The sequence below is a fragment of the Adiantum capillus-veneris genome, chromosome 22 (assembly GCF_014529385.1).
Source record: "Adiantum capillus-veneris isolate H3 chromosome 22, ASM1452938v2, whole genome shotgun sequence".
Lineage (NCBI taxonomy): Eukaryota > Viridiplantae > Streptophyta > Polypodiopsida > Polypodiales > Pteridaceae > Adiantum > Adiantum capillus-veneris.
This window is the reverse complement of record NC_140952.1, coordinates 129,967,945-129,986,581: the sequence shown is the minus strand read 5'-3', so window position 1 is coordinate 129,986,581 and position 18,637 is coordinate 129,967,945. Positions and strand designations below refer to the sequence as shown.

General features: G+C 43.7%; 1 protein-coding gene across 8 annotated transcripts in view; it reads right to left on the bottom strand.

The window, feature by feature from the left end:
• Positions 1-288: 288 nt before the first annotated feature.
• Positions 289-18,637, bottom strand: part of LOC147430217 (uncharacterized) — a 124,133-nt gene continuing 105,784 nt past the window's right edge. For 2 of the 8 annotated variants that reach the window (XM_086494709.1, XM_086494711.1), the window contains exons 5-19: positions 14,784-14,893; positions 14,376-14,594; positions 14,135-14,273; positions 13,960-14,054; positions 13,351-13,584; positions 12,055-12,249; positions 11,262-11,980; positions 10,797-11,070; positions 10,652-10,729; positions 10,366-10,569; positions 10,061-10,271; positions 1,455-1,711; positions 1,162-1,353; positions 849-1,063; positions 289-760 (exon numbers count right to left, since the gene is read on the bottom strand). In XM_086494709.1, coding sequence (XP_086350835.1) covers positions 544-760; positions 849-1,063; positions 1,162-1,353; positions 1,455-1,711; positions 10,061-10,271; positions 10,366-10,569; positions 10,652-10,729; positions 10,797-11,070; positions 11,262-11,980; positions 12,055-12,249; positions 13,351-13,584; positions 13,960-14,054; positions 14,135-14,273; positions 14,376-14,594; positions 14,784-14,893 — 3,359 coding nt within the window. In that variant the 3' untranslated portion in view covers positions 289-543. Of the gene's footprint in view, positions 761-848; positions 1,064-1,161; positions 1,354-1,454; positions 1,712-10,060; positions 10,272-10,365; positions 10,570-10,651; positions 10,730-10,796; positions 11,071-11,261; positions 11,981-12,054; positions 12,250-13,350; positions 13,585-13,959; positions 14,055-14,134; positions 14,274-14,375; positions 14,603-14,783; positions 14,894-18,637 lie in introns of those variants that run through there. The other 6 variants (XM_086494710.1, XM_086494712.1, XM_086494714.1 and 3 more) reach the window with 4 other exon arrangements.

The window sequence follows — 18,637 nt, the reverse complement described above, 5'->3', positions numbered from 1 at the left end:
TGAATAACAATTGGATTCCAATGCCAAAATAAGTAACCCACATTAACACATGTTATCTAACATTGTTTTCGTTTGGATGCAAGCAACATTTAGAGCTCATTGGTTATGATCAACAAAAGTTTTTTTTTTCCAACGATCAACATCTTGTTTCAATCTATCAAGGGGAGTTCTTGTTTCAATCTTGGTTATGTCACAGGGGCTTTGAACGCTATGGTTCAAACCCTTGTGACATGCGGGTGTGGGTGTGTGGGTGCAATCCCGTAAAACTAGCTGATGTGAAACATTAAATTGCAGAAAAAAAAATTCATTAGGGAAGTGTTAGATGTCTGTTACAATAAACATTGAACACACACAGACACACGTACGTGCACAGGTGACATCATTGTATGAAAGCAAAAGGTTGTGTGAAATTTCATAATACCATCACATAAATTCGGAACAGCCAACTTCTCAATATTGAATTGTTCTTTGCTTTAAAGTTCACTCACATATCTTGGTTAAGATATTTGTAGGCTAGTACCCATGAATCTATAAGCGGGTTACTCAACTGGCCTGTGAACCTTGTGGATTTCCAAGTTCAACTATGCCCCCACCAGGAGACAAGAGCAAAAATCGATCACAGTGCTGCACGGTGCTTGCACGATGAGCAATTGAAAGAACTGTGCAAGACTGAAAGTGCTTTCTCAAGACTACTTGAATCAATGCGTCCACATCCTTGTCGATGGCAGACGTTGCCTCATCCAGAACGAGAATACGAGACCTGCAAATGCTTGTCAGAAAGGAAAACATGAGTGCATTGTCATTTCAATGCATCTTATAGTTCAAAGACTGCAGTGACGTTGTTGTACCTCCGCAGAATGGCCCTTGCCAAGCAGAGAAGCTGGCACTCTCCCACACTAAAACTGGTTCCACCACCTCCAGCTACTGCATAAAGCCCCTTGTCCAAACTCTGAATCTTACTAAACAACTGCACTGCCTTCAAGGCCTTAAAAACTTCACCGTCTGTATGCCGCTTGAAGGGGTCAAGGTTCAATTTTATTGTCTCCTTAAAGAGTACTGGATCCTGAAGTTCATGGTAAAACAAACATTATATCATGGTCAAGCATACATTTCTTCCAATCTCTGTTCATCTTAAGCACTCTACAGACTACCGTAACTCACATCACCTACTTGTGGAACGATTGACAAACGTTGTCGCAAGTCATCCAAACCAGCACACTTTATATCGATGCCATCAATGAATATTGAACCGCTGCAGGCCGAATTCTCCACCAAACGAAAGAGTGCATGTACCAAACTTGACTTCCCAGCTCCTGTACGCCCCAGTATACCTATCTTCTCTTTTGGTCTCACCTTCAGATGTTTGAAAAGAATGGTCCAAAATCATAAACTGGCAAAGGAAACAAACCATGCTTGAGGGACAATTGCTATTACACTGAATTATGTATTAGTACCTCCAAAGTAACTTTGTTGAGAACTGGGGCAAGGTCCTCTCTGTATGCCATTGTGTAGTTGAGAAAGAAAATACCCCCCAAATTTGGCCAATCATCAGAAATTAATCCAAATGGTGAACCCAAGCGACCTTCTTGCTTTAATTCAGCAAAAGCGCAAACCCTTTCCACGCTAGTGAAGTGGTTTTCTGTATCTGCAGCCATCCTAACACCATACTGAAATAAGCCAGTCAACTGCAAGCTTTGCACAAGAATAACACCTGCCACACACGCCAACTAGAACAACGTTATCACTACCTTTGAGGTGTACTAAAGATTACAAGATGGATACCAGAAAGTGCAGAAACTTATGCCAACAAGGGACCTATACATGCAGGAAACCTTCCTACACAGAATGGGGACCCATCTTGTACGCTCTGTTTAAGCCACAACTAGTATTCGCCACAATTGGTTCAAATGAGTGGTCTTGGACAACCCTCGGTAAGAAAAGTGTCACAAGACGGGCACCACGTGCCAATAGAAAAGAACAGACTGAACAGACTTTGAGCACTTCAAGTGAACTGAGAGAGAGAGAGAGAGAGAGAGAGAGAGACGCGACATGGAGTGGCGGAATTCCACCCCAGAGAGTATTGGCCCCAAACCTTGGCACCCCTTTCGGTATTTCTTTATATTGCATCAACTCAGTACAAGCCGATACTCCAGGCTCTGCACCTTCTCCAAGAAGCATGCCAGAGAATGAGCCCATGGCCTCATATTTAAAGGCCCTAGGCCCAAAAGCAGTTTACATGAAAAGCCTTCAAACTCAAAAGCATCTGGTCCAAAAGCAATGCCCAAAAAATTGCCAACGTGATTTACGAAAATCTGTACAATTGCCACGCCAGTAACGCAAATCGCGGAAATCCGTACAAGTTGCCACATCATCTGCGCAAATAGCGGAAATCCGTAGAGGCTTCCACGTCAGCATGTCAACGCAATGTCCGGGTTGTCCGTACAAATGCCACGTCATCAGCTGTTGCGCAAGTCTTTGTGTGTGTGTGTGTGTGTGTGGGTTCTACTTTATTTTAATTCCGTTATGTCACTTGGGCCCCATCTAACGGGGTCCCATAAGTTGGTAGGACTTCTTCTTCTGTTGTTGCTTGCTCTTCTTAGGGTTTAGGCCCCTCGGCCGTGATCTGAAGGTTGGCTCTGTTCTTCACTGACTTGACACATCAGCAGTTTGTGACATCCCCCCTTCTTGAAAGAAAATAATCGTCCGCGATTACAACATATCTGCAAAACAACTCGAGTTAGCTCAAAAATTTCCGAGGGACAATCAGGTTGCTCTTTTTTTAATTTTTGAGGAGTTGGCTTCTCCTTTCGGTTCTTTTGATCAAGGAGTTGGCTTCTCCTTTCAACCAAGTAGAAACTCTTGATATTCCGACGTAGTAAAATTAGCCATCACACCCAGACCGCACTATCTTCCAAGGGTGTCTTAATGCACTAAAATTACATACCCAGACAATCTCATCCAAATAGGAATATTCAGTAGTTGACACATCACAATGCAACACAAATGCTCACATATGCATGTTACAAGACACAACAAACAGCGCTGTTGAGCACTCCCTCAAGACAAGCGGTCTACGGTATTAAGCTACTCAACGACTACCTTGTCACTCCCCCCACAAATAACTTAAAAAGGTACGGACCATGAGCTCAGAGGACTATACAGCCAAACGCTCCCCAGACCGCACTCTGCGTCGCTTGGAGGTTCAAGCATACAACCAAACGCTCCCCAGACATCGGCCTACGTCATTCGGAGGTTTTCTAGCATACAAGGGAACGTTCCCCAAACATCGGCCTGCGTCGTTCCGAGGTTTTCAAGCATACAACGGAACGCTCCCCAGACATCGGTCTGCGTCATTCCGAGGTTCAAACAATACCAAAACAGTATTTCTCACTTCTCCACTCGAGAGTAAAATCAGCAATCAATGAAACCAGTATTAAAAACATAGTAAAATAATTCAAATCGGCACCAAGACAGGTTTAAAACAGAGAGCGTCCATTTCAAACAATACTTTCTCAAACAATGTTCAAAAGTATCTAACTAGAAAACAAATAGAGAGGTCATTCAGGGCTTTGTTCGGACAACCAAACTTTGAGGACAACTGGCTTGCCCTTCTACATCATGGTGATGGTTCGATTCCGAACATGGAGAGTCGCATCATTCTTGTCGTGCCAGGGCATGCCCAAGAGAACGTCGCAATTGCCCAACTTCATAATGTGGAAATTGGCTTTTCCATGATAATCTTGTATAGTCACTGGAAGAGAACCAATGAGCGGTACCACTTTCTGAGTTTGCCCCGTGGCTAGCTCAGCTTCAATTCCTCCACCCTCTGCATCATAATCAAAGTGCATCTGCTTTAAGAATTTTGGATGGATGAAGTTTTCTCTGGCTCCGGGGTCAAAGAAAATAAGGGATTTCAAGCCGTTGACTTTGACATATGCTCGACACAATTCATTTGTAATTTCAAGGCATATGCCAGAGATATCAGGGACTAGTCCAATAGAATGTCTAGCCCTCTTAGCCGGAGATATCAGGGACTAGTCCAATAGAATGTCTAGCCCTCTTAGCCGGAGGTGGCTCTTGGGATCTGTTTGTCATGGGAGCAGAAGGTTGCTCTGAGGATGTTGAGGCTCGCTCAGGACATGTATTGAACGTATGCTCTATTTGGAAACATTCGAAGCATCGACCTTCTTGTAACAAGGTGTCTCGTTGACAATGTGTCAGACGAGGCTATTGAGGCTGGTTTTCACGAGGTTCCCGAGAATTTGTTCATTGTTGTCGGGAGTTCTGGTTAGTGACTTGAGTTGCTTCTGTGGTGAACTCCAACTTTCCTTTCATCATTTTGTAGCCGACCGCGGCATGGTCCATAAGCTCTTGCACGGTTGAAACTTGCTTGGACAAACAATATTCTTGCAATGGTGATGGTAATCCAATGGTGTGGCGCTCGCATTGGTCCTCCAAGGGAATGAACTTAAAGAAGGACATTGGAAGGTAGACGTCGAGAAACCTTTGGTTATAGTCCTCCATGGTCTCTATGGCAAGCATTTTCAAGTTGCCCCATTCTGACCTAATCTGGACTTAGAACATGTATGCTTTCAGAAAAGCACACGCCTGAAGCTCTGATACCACTATCACAGGAAGGGGCACCATGTGCCAACGGAAAAAAAGAGACCGAACAACTTTAAGCACTTCAAATAACGACTGAACTGAAAGAGATAGAGAGTGCGTGACACACGAGACAAGGAGTGGCGGAGTTGCATGCCAAGAGAGCATTGGCCCCAAACCTTGGCACCCCTTTCGGTATTTCTTTATATTGCTTCAAATCAGTACAAGCGGGTACTCCACGCTGCTCTGCATCTTCACCCGGAAGCGTGCCAAAGAATGAGTCCATGGCACAAGTTTGCTGCCACGTCATCATCTTTTTACACAAGGGTTTTGAGTGTGTATGTGTGTCAGATTTACTTCTAGTGACTTAGGCCCCCATCGGACGGGGTCCCATAAGTTGGTAAAGACTTCTTCTGATGCTGCTTCTTAAAGTTTGGGTCTCTCGGTTGGAATCTGCAGGTTGGCTCCGTTCTTCAGTGGCTTGACACGTCAGCAATTTGTGACATAACCTGACCAACTTGCAGAACTTGGTCGAGGGGCCTAAACCCTAAAAGAAGATAAAGACCTTAATTTACATAATGGCCCATCTGTCCCCAAAAGAGATGGACAAGCGCGCGAGGAGTTGGTGTGTATCTAGCCTTAGCCTTTTCTAGACCATTTTCAAGTAAATTATGGTGTGTTTTTACCTTTTGTTTAGATTCAAATAAGGTGATTTAGTTTTTCTTCTTTATCTGTGTTCTTGTGTGTCTTGCTTTTACGTTTTTGTGAGTGTTGTAGCCTCTTGTGATTTATGATCAGGTTAGACTTTTTTGAGCTTATGAAAGATATATCTAATATAAGTAGTATTTGTGCCTAGAAGAGATTATCATGTTTAATAATCTAATAAGACGATTATCATGTTTAATCAATAAGATGAAAAATATTTTAGTAATGGTGCTTAGAAGAAAGTTGATAACATTGCAAATGCTACTTAATTATGACTTTGGTGATGCTAGGTACCCCCAGCAATATAAAGAAATATCGAAAGGGCGCCAAGGTTTTGAGGCCAATGCACTCTGGGAGTGGACCTCCGCCTCTCTGTCTCTCACGTGGACACTCTCTCTCTCTCTCTCTCTCTCTCTCTCTCTCTCTCTCTCTCTCTCTCTCTCTCTAGTTCTTTTGTACCCAGACATGGTATTAGATTCACTATTTTGTAACTGATTGGTCTCATAGGTCATTTTGGCCTTTTGAAGACGTTAATATAACATTTCATTTCATTTCATTTCATTTCTCTCTCTCTCTGTGTGTGTTCTAGTCGTTTAAAGTGCTAAAAGTCTGTTCTTTTCAGTTGGCACGTGCTGCCCTCTCGTTATAGTGGTATCAGAGCTTCAAGCCTCTGCTTTTCTGAAAGCACACCCGCCATCCTGAATAGACAAGGACAACATGGCGCGACAGTTAAATTTTTCACCTTTTCAGGAGTGTGAGATAGAAAGAAAGCTTTGCAGTTCCTACAACAATTTGACAATATTTATGCTTTGGGAACCACATTGAAGAATCAAAGATCTCTCGAGATGTCGCCTTTCAATGCTATGCAGTGGTGGAGTTCTATAGCTACCAAGCTTCACGCTCCAAGGACTTGGCAAGCTTTCAAGAATACTTTTGCCCAGAGTTACATGGCATCCCTATCTGAAGTACAACTTCTGCCAGAATGGGGTAACTTGAAAATGTTGGCACAAAAACCATGAAAGACTACAATCAGAAGTTCCTAGATGTTATCTTCCGGTGTCTTTCTTCAAACTGATGACCTTGGAGGACCAGTGTGAACGCTATATCATTGGACTTCCATCACCTCTACTGGAATACTATTTGTCCAAGCAAGTTTCAACTATCCAAGAACTTATGGACCATGTTGCGGTCGGCTACAGATTTATGAAAGGAACTGAACCATCACTCTGTTTTGCAGAATGAAAAGCCAATAATCCTTCAAGTTCGCCAGACCGAGACCAACCAAGAATGATTTTAATTTTCTTTATATTTAAATACTTTTGAACTTTGTTTAAGAATGCTATTGTCGATTGTTTGAAATAGAATTTATTTGTTTTAAACTTGTCATGGTGCGATTGAGTTTGCTTGATTTTGGTTTTGGTGTTGGTTTCAATGTTGTTCGAAAAACCTCTCGCTGATGCATGCTATAGTGTGGGGAGCATCTAGTCGTATTTTGTCTTCTAAACAACGCAAGCTATGGTCTCAAGAGCGTTTAGTTGTAAATGGAACCCTCGAAGAGACGCAAGTTGCAATCTAGGGAGCGTTTGGTTGTAATTTGGCCTTTGGATATATCTCATGGCCCGCACTTGGGTTCTAGGAGGGGGTATTCATGGGGGATTTTATATCCCTGTCTTGTAATTGCCTCTGTAATCATCTATGTTGCATCTAATTTGTGAAGCACATGAATCTGGTGCATCAATACTTCCAAGTTGGGTAAGATTGCATAGGTATGTGATCTTAGTGCATCGAGACACCCCATTAAAGATCGGCGTGGTCTAGGCGTGATGGCTAACTTTGCTACGCCGAAATATCAAGAGCTCTGATACCGAATGAGATGACTAAACGACCCTTGGATTGTGGAACTAAAGAATCTGATTGAGTTTTGTGGGTCTAATCGCAGACAAATACTCTTCTTTCAAGAGGGGGCCTGTCACAAATTGTTGACGTGGAACTTCACTGAAGACAAAGAGGGTAGGACTCAAAAATCCTAACCCTGCCAAACTTACAGAACTTGGTCGAGGGACCTAAAACCCAAATAACCTTACCAACTTGTAGAACTTGGCCGAGGGGCTTAAACTCTAAAAGAAGCTAAAGAACTTAATTTGCGTAAAAGTTCACATGGACCAACTGTATGGAACTGCCGCATTTCGCAGAAACACATGCTAACCTGACATTGTATAGATATATACACATGCTGGCTGGGAATTATATAGACAACCCATGTTTCGCGGAGGCAACAGATTAGTGCTTGTCTTTGGATTTGTGAGCTTTTGGGGATAAGAGCTTTTCATCTCTGTGCTTTTCAAGGCCAAGGGCCTTTAAATATGCAAGGTGGGCTCCCTCCTCCCATCTCTTGATTTAGCCTCTTTGTTTTTTCATTGGGAGAGTCTCCCCATCATGGTTGTTTTAGCCCTCTCTCGAAGAGGTGGTTGCAGCCCTATGGGCAGTTTCATTAACTAATAGAAGGATCTTTTTCTCAGAAAAAAAAAAATGCAAGGTGGGCACTCTTTCTGGCACTCTAGTTTTGCAAAGAATGCAGAGGAGCCCGAAATCGTGTAACCTGTTGAAGCAATATAAAGAAATACCGAAAGGGGCACCACGGTTTAGGGGCCCATGCACTCTAGGAGTGGAACTCCACCACTCCGTGTCCCCCACGTGGATTCTCTCTCTCTCTCGAAAGAAAGGGCACTCATCCTTCGTTTTCCCTCCATGGAAGCGAAGGACTTTTTGAAGAAGAGACCAACTCTTAAGAAGACGGGCATCTATCTCGGGGATTACCTTACCCTCTCACAGGTCGCCCATATGCAGGAAGTAATGCCAGAGATTAAAGCGGCAAGGGAAAAAGGTAAGATTGTGTCTCCTAATGTTTTCTATTCTAGCGTTTTTTTTGCTCAAAAAAACTTATTCTATTGTACACCGCATATTAAACGTCACATCCCATACCTTGGCTCCCATTATTCATTAACATCATAAAAGTTGTCAGAGCACTAGTTAAACCAAAAGGCGTCACTGATTACTCTTATATGACAAAACCTTGTCGTAAAAGTTGTTTTATATACATCTTCTCTTACTCTGACCTAATGGTAACTACTCTTTAAATCTATCTTACTAAATACAGTGGCCCCATATAAAGCATCTAGAAGATCCTCTATCCTTGGCATAGGATATTTGTGCTTGATGGTGAGTTTATTCAAAGCTCTAAGATCCACAAACATCCTAAAGGAAACATCTTTGGTTTTTACAAGTAAAACTAGTGATGCAAATGAAGAAAATATGGGTTGAAATGGCATAAGTTAGACTCACTACCCATCCAATTTATCCACCTTTCAAGAGCTTCTTGGCCCTGTTCATACCTTGCCAGTTAATTGGCCTCAATGGCATAAGTTAGATTCACCACTCATCCAATTTATCCCCCTTTTGAGGTTCTTGGCCCTGTTCATACCTTGTCGGTTAATAAGCCTTGTACATACCTTGCCTACTCTCCTATGGGGATAATCCCCACAGAAGCCTAGTCTCCTATGGGGATAACCCCCACAAGAGACTAGGCAAGGTAATTAACCCCTCGCCACTTATGCCTGATCATGGATGGACCTACTCGGCCAGCTTGGTCGGTACTTAATTAATGTTTGAATTTTCCTTCGTATATCATTATTTTAAATTCTGTATCTTCTAACATTGCCTCATGTTCTCTTCCTCCAAAGTGATGTGCATAATTTGCACTTCCCCTTTTTGGGATTTGGGATTCGACCTATAAATCTATGATCTTTGCATAGGTTTTCCTTCACCACCTCCACCCATCCATCCTTCTTGGCTTCAATCCTCTCCTCTATGCTTGCAATGATCACCTTGGTGAGCTCTTCCTTGATGGCGCATGTGTCCACACCGAGGACTTCTCCTTCTCTTGAGGGCCGGTCTCAAAGAGAGGCTGACTACCCTTTGAGGAGGTCAATGTCCTCTCTCATCATCTCTTTCTCTAGTGTCCAATCCTCCTCCTCTGTCTTCCACTCATCTTTTGCTTCCTTCCAGTCTTCCTCCTACTCTTTCTTCAAGGCCTTGTATCTCTCCTTCCATTTGTTCAATTCTGCTTGGAACGAACTGATTTGACCAAAGAGCTTTTGATTCGTTGTCACGATTCTCGTGACTGGTTACTTTCCTGATATTCCTTAGATATTTTGATATAATATTTCGAATTTCCTGTCAAGGGTTACACCGTGAGTTGCATATTCACACAGCCTAAAACTGCTTAAGCCTTAAACCATCACAGCTATCTGTTGAGCTACTGCACCACCCCGCCCATTTTCGCTGTTGCAACAAGTTGATGAACCTGGCATTCACCTTTTGGCCTACATAATGCCTACTAAAGCATGGACCTCTATGGGAGCAATAAAACTTGACGAATAGTGCCACATGGCAAGTTAGTGATAACAAATCTTTTTTCTTCCTTTTTCTTGTAAGAGGGACATTAACTAAGCATTGTCTTATGTATATTTATGTTGACAACTCTCACTAATCCACCCTAACAAAACTGTCTTCAGGCTAGAAAGCATTACTGAAAAATTCATAAACCTTGCCAAGCATTGATCAATAGACAATAACCATACAGCACTTTCCTTGTTTTTCAGTATTCACTTGATCACCAAACTCTTGAAACTGAGGTATGTGGTTATGAACAACTCACTTTAAATCTGAAATGTGTACTTTACCACAAGCATACCTGCAATGCCAGGTGCAATATGGTCGTGTAAAAGAACCACAAGTAACGCTGTCACTGTCACACAAACAGCTGCAGCAAGGTCTAGCCGAAAGCTGAGCCACCGTGATAGATGTTGGTATAAAATATTGGCAGAGTTATTCCCATCTAATAAATTAGCGAGACGCATGTGGATAGTTTCCTCAACACAGTAAGCTCTGATAGAAGTTAGACCCTGCTCTTAATAAAAGGTTGAACATGGGCAGTCAGCTTGCAGAATACACCACAAAATCATCCTCATTGCCAGAAAAAGGTAAAGCAAAGCAAACCTGTAATGTTTCTATAAAGTGCACCGAGATGGGAGATCGGGAAATTCCATCCAAACGCTTCAGCTCTCGAGAAACAGCTGCATAGCGCCGTTGGAAATAAAACAGGACCACAACAAATGGGGGAAGGGCTAGCAAGAACCAAGGAACTAGCACGGCAATGATAGCAATGGATCCTACAGATCCCACTAGATTCTCCAACATGCTCTGAATTGCAAAACAAAGACTCAGACCACCTATTGGATTATTTTATATAATATTTAAAGAATTGCAAGTTATCTTAGAGGACCTGTGCTGTGTTAGGAAGTAGTTCATCAATACAAGCCTGATCCTTGCTAAATCGATTCAGCAACCTTCCTGATAGGTTCTGGAAAACAATAAGTCTTTTGTAAATTCTTTAATTATGACTTGAACGAGAAAAACAAATGCCATACCTGTTCAAAAAATGAAAGAGGTGAGTTAAGCATGCCCTTAGCCATAGCGTTGTGTAGAGTATTGGCTGCTACACTTGTGATATGGCTGAACCCATAGGATCTAGTTGCAGACAATAACGTAGCCCCCCCGATAATACACACATAGATACCAGCATATTCCTCGAGCTTGAAATGATAAATACCATCTGCCCAAACTGCTAGCCAGTAAGTCAACATAACTCTTGCAGCTTGAGTGCATAAAAATGTTCCCATGACAAGTACAAAGGTAGAATACCTGCACCAATTAGCAAAAGGGGCTCACAAACAACCCAGGGCAAGACTTCAAAAAGTTCCATTTTTGGATCATCGAAGTATATCGCGTTTATGGAGACTCTACTCTATTACAGCATTGCTTTAAATGCTTTTTATTTGATAAAATGAGTTTTCTTTTTCACAAACAGAATTAAAGAAGCCATGTAAATGTACCTGCATGCCCTCACGTATGTTTTCAAGGTTGTCCAAGTCACTATCCCTTCAATTCTGTCCTCTTTAACCGTAAGAGCACCACAACTATTGTCACCGATGCATTGCTGTTGGTCTTCAATATGAGTGAGTGCCTCACATTTATTGAGTAGAAACAAAGTCCCATCTTGAGATCTTAAATCTAGTGGCATATTACTTTCAACCTTCTTCACATCATTTTGCTGAGCCAAACTAGGAGACTTGACTTGGAATTGGTAATCAAGAAGAGAACTATCAAGCTTCTCAGAATGACCTCCTTCACTTCTATGAACAATTGCAGTGCAATTTTGCAGCTCCATTGGCATTGCAAGCCTTTGCTCTTGTAGCATGTGACACGTGGAGAGTGGACAAGGACCACATCCAACATTTTGCTTCAAATTTTCTGCAGTGATCTTCAAAATATCCGAGACTGGCCTTTTTCTGTCAATGGATTGCAGCACTCCAGCATCCATCATAAAGATCTCATTGCAGTGGTCCAAGACAATTGGATCCTGGGTGGTCAAAACGATTGTTCGGCCTTGTAGAATCCCACATAGGACATGTTGTATTATATGAAATGCGGTCAGTGCATCAACCGCAGCAAATGGATCATCCAAAAGGACAACTGGAGCAGAACTATAGCAAGCACGGGCAAGACCGATACGTGCTTTCTGACCACCACTTAAGTTCAGTCCTCTATCACCCTGTATTTTGAATAAATAATCAAAGCTAAAAAATAGGACAATGTTTCAAGTAAATACAATTGAGTCTTGCTTACGATTTCAGTATAATCAGAAGCTGCTAGACGTGAAATGTCATAATCCAGGCCGCATGCTGCCAATACCTTATGATAATACAAAGCGTTGTACTTACATCCAATGAGAATGTTGTTCCGAATAGTATCATTAAATATCCACGGTTGCTGAGATACATAAGCAATAGGCTTCTCGACAAGGTACATACCCTGTAAGAGCTAAATGTTGCAAAAACACTAGATATTTTAGCTGGTTATCCAATGTAACAAAACCTCTACTAAAGAGGGTAACATTTCTGCAGGCATAAACTACCAAATAATGAAAGCCTTTCATTTAAGAGGGCACGATTGACTATAATATGCACACAAAACAAACGAGCTTTTTGTACACATGTTATCTAGGCACAATTTATTGTATTTCGAGTGCTTGTTAATATACATTTACAGGAGAAAGTTGTCGGAGTATAGAGATAGCAAAGTGTACTTGCAGAGAAGACATAGCTCGTGATAATGCATGACCTAGTTGAAAACGGTGATTCGGAACATGATGGCGAGATGGAGGTAGATGGACAACCATTGACTCCACTAGAAGAAAAATAATTGTCAAACATAAGGACCTTCAAGACAAGATATACATTGTGAAAAAGGACAAGGAGGCTCAAGTTATGCAAGTCAGTTTTGTAATCGAGAGACCTACAACATCCATATCTTATCGGACCCTCCTGCCACATTTAAAGCTATAGGCCATTTAGAACCTGCTAGACCATTGTTTTGGTCTCTCCTAAGGATGTCATGAAGTACTCTATGCAACAAGATACCATCCTTCCTGGAGAATTTACATCCGATGGAAGGTTCTCCTCTCCAACCTGGCTTTCTCTGTGCAAAGCAGCCACATATTACTCACACGAGATATTTGGCCCATAGGACGTAGTCAAAGATGCAATTTAGGACCAATAACTGAGGTTTTCTCAATTGTCAAACTCATCTCTCCAATGTACATTTCTATATGATAGCCTAAACCATATAATCTAATATGGTCAGTCTGTACTGCAGCTGGTTCCATCCATGTGATCACTCATGACTGTTTGATCATTCCAAATGTACTCAACACATGCCATTGCCTGATGCAAATAGACCATGTCTCCATTGCCCCTCATCTAAAACCCTTCCTTTACAATCAGCCTAGTTCATCCTATCAAGCTGAAATATCATCTCAACCTTAGCCAAACAGAAGATAAACAATTAATAAGTCCATGTAACTGAGCCCCAAGCTGCGGTACAAACCAAAGCATTAGAAATGAGTACTGAAAAGAGACTCACATTGGTCTCTCCAATGAGAGAGAGGAGAAGAGAGCTCTTTCCACTGCCAACAGGTCCTGTGATGCCTATCAGTTGACCCCTTTGTACATTAAAATCTATGTCCTTCAAAACAGGTTCAAGACTGCCAGTACTCATTGCCCTCGATAGGAACTTTTCATCTCTGACTTCTGGCATACCCCAAGAAAACAATCCCTTTGAAACACAAATTGCTGCCTCAGGTTGCACACAAGAAACCTACATAGAATTAGGAAAACTTCACTTCTGTGTCTTTCTGCATGTGAATGCAATACTTGTTCACCCGACCAAATATTCTTGTGTCCACGTGTGTGCATGACCCGCACTCTTATGTGACTCAAATGCAACATTGACTTGTGCAAAAGTTATAAAATTGCAATTCCATTGTCACTTCACTGTGCCAGCGCACAAAATGGCCAACCCATGCATGTGCATTTGTTAACGGTGATGGTTTAAATTTCATCCAAACTTGAGAGGTCTGCATGTATAATAGATAAATTTTAAAAAACAGGGCTTACTACAGTTCTAATGAAAAAAAAAAAGCAACAATTTTTGGCATCCATAAAGGCACACAGCTTGAACTTAAGCATATGCCTTGTCTTTATCAGAGTGTTGACTAATGACTGGGGTGCTTAAAAAGCTTTGTACCCTCCGGACTGCTGTTACTGCTTCCCCTGCATATTGAATCCCTACATATGGAAACATTTTTGAGCAGTAAGCACACAATGGCAGGCAAAATGAGATCCCCAAACATGCACAGAAGGATTACCAGTGGGTGCAAAGTTAAATACTCTTGCAAGTATGCCAAGTAATGCCAACACACTGAAAGACATACTCGCAGTCAAATGCCCATATAATCTAGCGTAAGTCCAGAATATTGACATTGAAGCAATGGGAACAACACTATCCTGCATTGATAACCAGAGGAGTTTAGGAGGCTAAAAACCAAAAGCAGAATAAAACAAGGCTGAAATATGAACTGGAGAACAAGACTAATGAAGGAAATAAACCTTGAGGGTAAGGATCAAAAACTTTAGACATAAGCTTGTTTTGATCCAATAAATCTCTTTGTTTCGGATCTCTACCATCAACTGGAGAAAGGACCTTGTCCAACCATTCAGTTTAACAGTCTTTATACCAGCTACAAGTTCTCCCAAAAGTCTCACTCGCTCATCAGTGTAACGGATTGCCCTCAGTCTGGAGCGTCCTACAATACAACTCATCAAAATCTGAAACACTTGAATGAGAGAAGATGTCAGGCCCAAACCATCAAAGCATTAAGCATTAAGCATATGCAGTAAACAAGTCCTAAACCCATGCACAAGCGCGCGCACACCCTTATTAAAGAATTTGCCCACATGCATGCATTAAAACTCAAAATACAAAGTTACAATTGCTTAGCAGTGTAACAAACTTACTGGTATTGGCTGACACAAAAGAACTAAGACTACTCCTGGCACACCTGAGACACCCGCCTCAGCAATTATAAAAGCGGAGACAACAAGGATCTCCACAAGGGAGAACCACGCTGCAAGAAAATAACAGAATCAAAATGGGTCCAGAAAAATGAAACTATTTCAGAGTGGCAGAAATCTAAAAATTAGGAAGAATTTTGATCTTCCAGAGCATCTCTGGATTCTATCATAGATCCATTCTAGAGTATTGTCAGAATAGTTGCCCCCGTGACTAATCAACTTGAAGGGAAAGAGAAAAACTGAAAGTAGCAACATAGCTCTTATATGGTGAATCCAAAAAAAACGTTTATGATTCTTGAGACAAACGCTAGCAGATTTGCTTCAGGTGCAATTTTATCACGAGAGGGTCGCCCACTGGATTTTTGAAAGCAAAAAGTTAGACTGCACACAATAGTATCGCTCATGAGTGGAATTTGTAGGCTGTTATCCATGCCCCCAAACAATGGAGGCACCATATGATAGTGTCAAAGTTATGATAGTGTTTGTTGACCAAGAAAGAATTGATTGATTTCTGATCAAACGGAGCTGAAGGATCAAAAAGCCAGATGGACCAAGCTCCTGCAAGATTCGACTACAAGCTTCGGTATCACAAAAGGGAAATACAATGTCATAGCAAATTTCCTTAGCAAGATGCCTACGATAATTGAGTTGAGTTTTACTTAATTCACTACTTGACTTGCTGAAGGGAAAATGCAAGGTCGATCTTGCATGGGCGCTGCTGATCCACACCCACCCCCCCTCGCCCCCTTCCTGTGCGCTGCCCTCCCTCCCTGCGCGCTGTCCCTCCAGCTCACCCAGCCGCTCCCCCTTCCCCACCCTCTCGCCTCCCCATCCCGTATGCTGCCTCCTTCCCTGCCCACACGTTCGCACTCCCCCCTGCTCACCCCCGCCCGCTCCCTAGCACCACCCCCCCACCCCCCGTTTTTTTGGGGGTTTTACTCTGTTTTTAGTCCCCCCTCCCATTCTCTGTCCTTCTGTGTCCTTTGCAGCCCCACCGCATTACGCCGTCTTTAGCAGCAGACAAATATAGAAGACTCTGCTCCATCCCAGAGGGACTCAATTGAAGCCCCCTCGCCTGACACCGCAGAACCTACCATCCAATTTTCTTTTTCGCTGACAGAGCAAGCGAGATTAGAAGCAGAGGTGGAGCGCCTTTAGGCCACCTCTGTTATCCGCAAGATAATCAGCATCCGGACAGTCAAGGCTTATTTTCGACACTGGCGTCATGGTTTCGATCTGGCTACGATGTTCTTGTCCAGGAAGCACACCTATCCAAGGACATTGCGATGAGCCCCCTGGCCAACCGAACAGTCAAGGCTCATTTTCGACAGTGGCATCATGGTTTCGATCCGGCTACAATGTTCTTGTCGAGGAAGCAAACCTGCTGATTTCGGTCCGCCTTCCGGCGTGAGAAGAGAGTACCTCATGCTACTTTCCAAGATAGGTTTCGAGATTGGAACTGTTTTGGAGACACCGTGCACGGTAGCTTTAGTTGCTGCCAAGGCAGCAGACATACCTATGGTACGTGTTCTGGTTCGAGACACCCACACCCTCCCAAAGGTAGTTCTACTACCTCAAGTAAGTGGTGGTTGGCTCCGCTAGAGCGTGGAGTATTCGGGGCTCCCAAATCAACGTTTCATTTACAGGCAGATGGGCCATATTGCAAAGGCTTGTCCACGGAGGAGGACCCCACCCTCGATAGAGACCAAGCCTACCAAGGTTAGCTAGGCCATTGAGGAGCGGCGCAATGAGTTTGCCTACCACAGTCAGGCATCTCAGTGGATCCATGTGGGCGACAAAGTTACTGGAGAGTTTTTTGAGATGGTGGCTCCCCACCATGCGCATACCAGTGTTCGCCAATTGAGGAGACTGGATGGGTTGGTTGCCACAGAGCTTGAGGACATACAAGCAGTAGCTATTGACTTTTACCGTGAGCTGCTCTCAGTCGAGCCGCAGTCAGAGAGTAGGGATGCCTGCAGAGAGCACATGTGGGCACAGATGCCTTGCCTTGTCACTGAGGAGATGCGTCAGATGCTTGAGAGCCCTCTCCCTGCCAGAGAAGCTTCAGGAGGCTCTCAGGGGTCTCAAGATTTGTCAACATCAAGCACACAGTCCTCCCTAAGATGCCCACAACTCGAATCTGTTGGAAGTAGCACTCTACTACCTTTGGCGCTTCAGTAGTAACTAATGGAGGCGACCCTCTCACTGAACCTCCAAAAACATGCAAGGGCGTGAGTCTGAGCAAGCCCTAACTGCATTAAGGACCTCAAGGTGAGTGAAGGCCCCCATCCAGCTGGGAGCCACCGACTCGAAAGGTGTATGCCACTCTGCTAGTAGAGCCTCGACAATGTCTTGACACATGCTTTGTACCCCCCTCATGCCGTGTAGCTGGATGCTCTCAATCTCCTCAGGAAGTGTTGTAAACTACAACCAATCTCCCAAGGTACTGGCTGGACCCTCTTCCATGGGACCCCATGAGACATGGGATCTCCTGCCAACCATGTGACCTCGCTATGTACTGACCAGCAGGTTTCATGTAAGAAGGTGCCTCAAGCGCTCCTCGGTGCATGTGGGCTGATGTTGCTCGTGGGCTGATGTTGCTCAAGTCCCCTCCCAAGACCGAAGCAAGCTCAACGTGGAACAGTCCTCCCACCTCCTGCTCAGGCCCACTCTACCCATCTGTGGAGCTCGGCCTCGAATACGATGCAGCAAAAGCTCCTTCCAAGGCTCCTCTCCTGGAAGAAGACCTCTCACAATGAGCTTCCCAAGGAGGGCTCTACTCTGCCGTGCTGGATCGATGATCCTTAGCTTTCCTTGAGAGCAAGGTAGGGTGATGACCTGCCAGGAGACTTTGGCCCGAGCAGACAGCGTGTCTCTCCCTGTCCACAGAAAGTTCCTAATCAGCCTCTCTAGCTGACTGATGCAAGAACTCGAGAAAATCCAGCAGGAAGTGATGTACCACATAGTGGCCAAGAGCATCTGGTTGACCACAACAACTCTGCCAGCAAGAGATAACCGTGTCGAGCCCAATGAAGCAATTTCCTCCTGATGGCGCAAATTGGCCTCACAGCCCTCCAGAAACATGCCCAAGTCATCGGCAAACTCGATGTCCAAAAGCTCCACTCCCCAAATGGGTAACTGTAAGCCATGCAAACCAACCTCCTGTGAGGCCAAAAATCTGCTCATCACCTCTGTGTAGAAAAAAAACAGGAAGGGGGGCAGCCTTGCCGTACTGAGCGCTTAGAGCATGAAGCGTTCCCCTCGACCTCTTGCGAGCAACACCTGAGTGTGAGCACATTTGTAAAGAGAAGACACCCCTCACTCCTAATCCATGCATCTGAAAACCCATCTTGCGCATAGTGCCTCCAAGGAAGTCTTAGTCAACTCTGTCGTAGCCTTCTCAAATTCGAGAAGGAGCACCATAAGATCCTCTCCTCAAAGGCGAGCGAGGGCAGTCGCCTCCCAGAAAGTGAGATGTTGTCAAGGATAGTGCGCTTCTTGACAAAGCCTGTTTGAGTCTCATGTATAATGCTCTCAACTAGTCACTGAATTCTCAAACTGAGAGCCTTTGCAAGAACTTTGTAGGTTGAGTTGAGAATGGTGATGGGTCGCCACTGCCGAATCTCATCTGGCGGGATCCTTTTGCTTCAGCTGATCACCCACGAATCCCTTTCTTCCAGTACACAACACGACTGGGGCGTCACATATCGGCTGCTTGAAGAGAGGCCCACCCTGCTACAGTAGGTCACCGGCAAGAGGAGGACCTCACAGCTGAGTTCCTGACAGACTTCTCGGAG